The sequence below is a fragment of the Haemaphysalis longicornis genome, unplaced genomic scaffold, assembly GCF_048455015.1.
Source record: "Haemaphysalis longicornis isolate Haplotype H1 unplaced genomic scaffold, Haemaphysalis longicornis Haplotype H1 scaffold_8, whole genome shotgun sequence".
Lineage (NCBI taxonomy): Eukaryota > Metazoa > Arthropoda > Arachnida > Ixodida > Ixodidae > Haemaphysalis > Haemaphysalis longicornis.
This window is the reverse complement of record NW_027526445.1, coordinates 11,248,688-11,254,212: the sequence shown is the minus strand read 5'-3', so window position 1 is coordinate 11,254,212 and position 5,525 is coordinate 11,248,688. Positions and strand designations below refer to the sequence as shown.

General features: G+C 55.5%; 1 protein-coding gene across 1 annotated transcript; it reads right to left on the bottom strand.

Moving 5' to 3' along the window:
- Window positions 1-679: 679 nt before the first annotated feature.
- On the bottom strand, window positions 680-4,184 carry LOC144149777 (uncharacterized). Its single transcript, XM_077681421.1, has 3 exons — window positions 3,200-4,184; window positions 2,538-3,116; window positions 680-2,436 (listed from the first exon to the last, which is right to left on the bottom strand). Exons 1-3 carry the CDS (start codon window positions 4,182-4,184, stop codon window positions 680-682), a joined length of 3,321 nt encoding a protein of 1,106 aa, XP_077537547.1.
- Window positions 4,185-5,525: the final 1,341 nt, after the last annotated feature.

Genomic DNA, 5,525 nt, shown 5'->3' with positions numbered 1-5,525 from the left:
CCGAACCGTTTCGCCACACCACCCCCCCACGCAGATAGGAGCCGTCAGGGTTGAAGAGGTTTGGGGACCCGCAACTGGCGTCCAAAGCGGGTGGTGTAGGGTGTGGGCCTAGGCGTTGCGGGCGGTTGTGGGCGAATTACGGGAGGCGTGCGGGAGTTGGTGGTCTCCTGGGAGAGGGTGTATGATGGCTTTAGGCGGTCGATGGAAACGCGAACGTCCTTTTCACTGATTTGCAGGGTGAAAGTTGTCGTCGTGACGAATGACTTTATATGGTCCAGAGTAAGGCGGTTGGAAAGGTGCGCTTACAGTGTCGTCGCGGAGGAAGGCATGCGAGCATGTTGCCAAGTCTGTAAACACGAACGGGGTCGGCTTGGTGTGGCGTGCCGCTGGTGACGGGCGCAGCGCGCCCATTGTGCGACGGAGCCGAGCGACGAAGTCTGCAGGGTCCGAGCTGGTTACGTCAATAGTCGGAGCGGAGAGGAGTTCTCCAGGTAGGCGACGCGGCTTCCCGTAGACAAGTTCCGCGGGCGTGGCTTGAATGTCCGGCTTGAAAGTTGTGCGCTGACCAAGAGCGACGGCGGGGAGAGCTTCGAGCCAGTTTGAGTGAGGGTGACACATGATGGCTGCCTTGAACTCCCGGTGACACCGTTCAATCATCCCGTTGGCGCAAAGGTGGTAGCTAGTTGTCCGTGAACGTTCGAACCCGGTGGAGAGCCCGAGGAGCCTGAAGAGTTGTGATTCGCATTGCCTTCTTTGATCGGTTGTGACTCCAGCCGGAGAAGAAGGCTGATGCGACGTCTTCTGCGGTGATCCTTTCGAGCGGCCACACCTCGGGCCAACGAGTGTAACGATCAATGGCGGTGAGGCAATAACGGTAAGGGCCGGCCGGTGCGAGGGGTCCAATGATGTCGATGTGGACGTGCTGAAACCGTTCCGGCGGGAGGGAGAATTCTCCGAGTAACGAGGTGACGTGCCCGGTGATTTTGGCGCACTGACATTGAATGCACGTGCGTGCCCAGGTGCGGCAGTCCCGTTGCAATGAGGGCCACGCGTACCGGTCAGTCACAAGGCGTGTAGAAGCTCGGTTGCTGGGATGACTGAGGTTGTGTAACTGGTTGAAGATGCTTTGGCGACGCAAAGAAGGGACGTATGGTCTCACTCGTCCAGTTGATATGTCACAATAGAGAGCGTCCGTCGACCCAGCGATGGTAACTTTGTGAAGTTGAAGGGAGGAGCCATTCTCGAGTAGCGGCTGGAGTTCGGTGTCCGTTTTCTGGGCTTCGGCGAGGGCGTCGGTCGTAACGGTTGGTAGCTCGACAGCCGAGACGCGGGAAAGTGTGTCGGCGACCACGTTTTCCTTTCCGCTGATGTGTTGGATATTTGTGGTGAACTGAACGATGAAGGACAGTTGGTTCTGCTGGACCGGTGGAAGCTTTTCGCGGCGTTGGGAGACGGCGTAAGTGATAGGTTTATGGTCGGTGTATATGGTGCAGTGCTGTGCCTCCAGGATGTGGCGAAAGTGTTGGACTGCTTCGTAGAAGGCAAGAAGCTCTCTGCAGTAGTCTGGCCAGGTCGTCTCCGCAGGGGCCGAGGTTCCATCGACGATGCTGCCGGAAGGCGGGGGCGGCTTCGGGGAAGAGAGTTTCTTCAAGAAGAACGCCAAGGGGCGCCAGTTGTTTCCCACGCGCTGCATGAGAGCGGTTCCGACGGCGGTGCTAGAGGCATCTGTGAAAAGACCCAGGGGCGCCTCTGGCTTGGGATGGGATAGCAGCGTAGCGTTGCAGAGGGCAGTTTTGCAGTGTTCAAACGCTTGCGTTAAGGCTGGGGTCCAAGTGACAGGATGGTTGCCGCGTTGGCCGGCCAACGCATCATGGAGAGGGGCCTGAGATGTGGCCGCTTTAGGCACGAAACGCCTGTAAAAGTTGAACATGCCGAGGAAACGGCGGAGGTCTTTCGCCGTGGCAGGCAGCGCGTAGTTTTTAACGGCCAGGATGCGGTCAGGCAAGGGTCTAGTTCCTTCTGAAGAGATTTCATGGCCAAGAAACGTGACGACGGGGGCGCCGAGCGTGCTCTTCCGGACGTTTATGAGTAAGCCGTGTTCGTCGAGACGCTGGAACAGTTGACGAAGGTGTTGGCGATGTTCCGTTTCGTTGCGGGAGAAGATTAAGATGTCGTGAAGGTAGACGAAACAGACGTCCAGGCTGCGGACGACGTCGTCGATGAAGCGTTGAAAGGTTTGTTCCGCGTTGTAGAGACCAAAACTCATGAAAGGGAATTTGAATAGGCCGAAGGGCGTGATAATTGCGGTCTTTGGGACGTCATTCGGGTTGACGTGTGTAGGCCTTTGTGTGTAGGCCTTTACGAGGTCCACCACTGAGAAGATAGTGCTGCCGTGTAAGCGGTGCAACAAAGTCTTGTATATGACGGACGGGGTACCTGTCGGGGACAGTGCGGTCGTTGAGGGCGCGATAATCTCCGCAGGGGAGCCAGCCATTGGTGTTCTTTGGTACCAGACGAAGCGGTTAGGCGTAAGGTACCTCCGAGCGGCGGGCAGTACCTTCGCGGAGCATGGCTTCGAATTCGGCCTGTGCGATTCGTAGGCGGTCCGGGGCTAGGCGACGGGCGCGGCATGAGACCCGGGGGGCCGGGAGTAGTGCGGATGTAGTGCACGGTTGAGTGGCGCACCTCTCGCAGACGCCCGCTAGGTCGAGTCAGGTCGGGAAATTCTGCGAGGATGGCTTGGTACGGCGACAGGTTCCCAATGGTGAGTGCCTTGACGTTAGGCTTTTGGGTGGTCGCATGTTGGCCCGGCGTGGAGAGGCTTGTCGTAGCGTCGATAAGTCGGTCATATCGGCAGTCAGGTTGAAGATTGTAGTACGCCAAGAAGTCGGACCTGGTGATCGGCTCTGCGACGTCGGCGATGACGAAATTCCATGGGAAATCCCGACACAGGTTTTTGAAGGTGATGTTAAGGCGGAGCGAGCCGTAAGTCTTGATGCTCGAATGGTTCGCCGCACTGAGCTCAAAGGATATGCAAAGACGCTTGTCATGCAGGAAGGTTCGGGGAAAGCAGCAGATGTCGGAGCCGCAGTCGACGAGGAACCGCCGCTTAGTGACTTGGTCGGTGACAAATATGCGACGACCTCTAAGTTGGCAGCTCGCGGCCGACTCTACGGGCTGCCGTTGAAGTTTCCCTGACGTTCAGCTGAACCAGGTGGTTGACATTTCCGGGCTTTGTCCCCGAAGCTGCGATGGTAGTAGCAGGGGCCGTTATTTCTGTGCGATGAAGCGGCATTGTTGTCTTGGCTTTGGGGGCGTTTTTGTGGACGCAGCTTCGGGCTTTGATCCAGGCGCCTTTGAATTGAGTCCAGCTGACGGGTGGTTTCGTGGATACGGCGCGCGAGCTCGCTGCTGGACTGTCGGGTGTCAACGGCGTTGACGGTGAGAGGCGATGCTGGCAAAGAAATCTCGACGACTTGGGCGGCGATGTGAGAGAGCTGGTCCAGCGGCAGATTCGGCTGCACCTGGAGGATGGCCTGCGCATGTGAGGGTAGACACTGAAGCCAGATGATACGGAGGAGGGAGTCATCGACCGCTGTGCTGCCCAAGAGGTCGCGCATGTAACGCAGGAGCTGCGATGGCTTGGGATCACCGAGTTCTTTGTGCGGGAGTAGGTAACGCACCTTCTCGTCTTGTGAGGGTGAAAGCCGGCGGATCAGATCCCCCTTCAGGTGTAGGTATCGGTCATCAGCCGGGGGATTTGCAAGGATATCGCGAACCTCAGTCGCGTAGCGAGAGTCTAGATGGGCGACGACGTAGTCGTAGCGCGTCCGGTCCTGGGTGATGCGTGCCGTGGACAACTGCGCCTCGACTTGAGCGAACCACACGTCAGGCGCCTGTGCCCAAAACGGTGGAAGCTTGACGGCGACGCGACAGACGTCCGTGTCGGTGGCGGCCGCAGCAATGGAGGCGCCCGAGGTGGCAAGGACCGCTGGAGCGAAGTTTTGGGGGGCGTGGCCCAAGCGGGGCGGTGCACGCTCGTCGGACGAGAGCGCTTCATTTTGATTGCGCTGCTGCTGTTTCCGGCGCTGCTGCTCTTGGTTCTCGATCACTTGCTGTTGGGCCTGCAGTTGTTGCAGTTGTTGTACTGGTTGAAGGGCAGCAAGGGTTTCCTCGTCGGCCATGGCGGTGCGGTACGTTCGTTTTCCGGGTCACCAGATGTGGGATAACATAACTTTAATGTTTCAGACTGAAGGTTTTACAACAACTGGCACCCGAATCGGTGCACACACACAGTTTTCTTGCTTCTTTCGGGCGAGAGTGTTCTTATCGCTGGCGCCCGTGTTTAGAGGTATCGACGCGACGCGCAGGCGCAGAAGCGGCGCCGAACCGTTTCGCCACATACTCAACGTTAGTCATCTCGAAAAATTGTTGGGATGTAGGGGTTCCAAGGTATGACTTCGAAGAAGTACACCGAGGTTACAACGTATGAAGCTGGTGTCTTCATCTTGAATGCATGTGCTTGAAGCTCGTTTACTTCGGGTCCTTTCCATGTGCTTCAAGCTCGTTCTGCGTCAGGTACAACGGTCCTCGCCCAACGGCTCACGTTGTCATTTGTTGGTAGCCCGCTCGGAACTTCCACCGTGGAGTTTCCCTGGCGCGGCTCCAGACGGGGACACAAGTGCACCGGCTGAAACTTGTTCTCGAAGGTCGATGGGTTTGGCGCTGGTTAGGGTATTTCAAGTCTGTGAAAGCCGCTTTTCCCGGGATTCAGCACCATATGTCGCGGAAAGGACAGAGCCGGGACACGAATGGTAGGCGTCGCTTTATTGGGACAGGATGGAATACTATGTACAGTGATGATGATTCGAGAGGTATGTTGAAGGTGATGATGATGATGATGATTGCTATTGGTTTCCTGTTTGAAGCTGGGTGATGACATGTCATCTTACCAAAAAGGACTAATATAACCATGTTTTACACTCTTATTTTATAACAAGCGCTGCTTAGTGCAGGCAGTAGGTTTATTAGGCCCGAAATACTTTCTTTTCTCTGTTACGGGTGGTAACTGTCCTAGGCAATATTCCCCTCTCTGCTTTTCGTCCACCAGCATTCTAATCTTCTTTTCGTCCCCTCGACAGCCCTAAAGTTAACTTCCTCTCAGATACCCTTAAATCCTAGGGATTCTGGAAGCCTATATTTCCTTCATGTAGATTTGGATGGATACCATCACATTCTTACACTATGTGCCACATAGTTTCTGTCTCTTTTCCACAGACCACACATATCCCATCATTTTGTGACTGCTTCCCCACAAAACTCTTAGTTCGCAGGCAACCTGCTCTTTCCTCTAAAAGCAAAGCACAGCCCTGGGAATGATATTGTAGAAATGTTCCTTTCTGATGTTCATTTTCTCAGCCCTGTACATCTCTAACGACGTTTTAGCTTCCATTTTGTTTCTCCATTTATTCGTTTCAATCTTCCTTCCCTCTTTTTTGGTTACCTTGGCTGTTTTGGATTCTCCA

Excerpts from the sequence above, each read along its gene's own strand:
- LOC144149777 (XM_077681421.1), bottom strand. The coding sequence starts at position 4,184 with ATGGCCGACGAGGAAACCCTTGCTGCCCTTCAACCAGTACAACAACTG. Across the intron at positions 3,117-3,199 it reads ACCACCTGGTTCAGCTGAAC|TCACTAAGCGGCGGTTCCTC; the intron begins GTCAGGGAAACT and ends TCACCGACCAAG. Across the intron at positions 2,437-2,537 it reads GTACTGCCCGCCGCTCGGAG|GTACCCCGTCCGTCATATAC; the intron begins GTACCTTACGCC and ends TGTCCCCGACAG.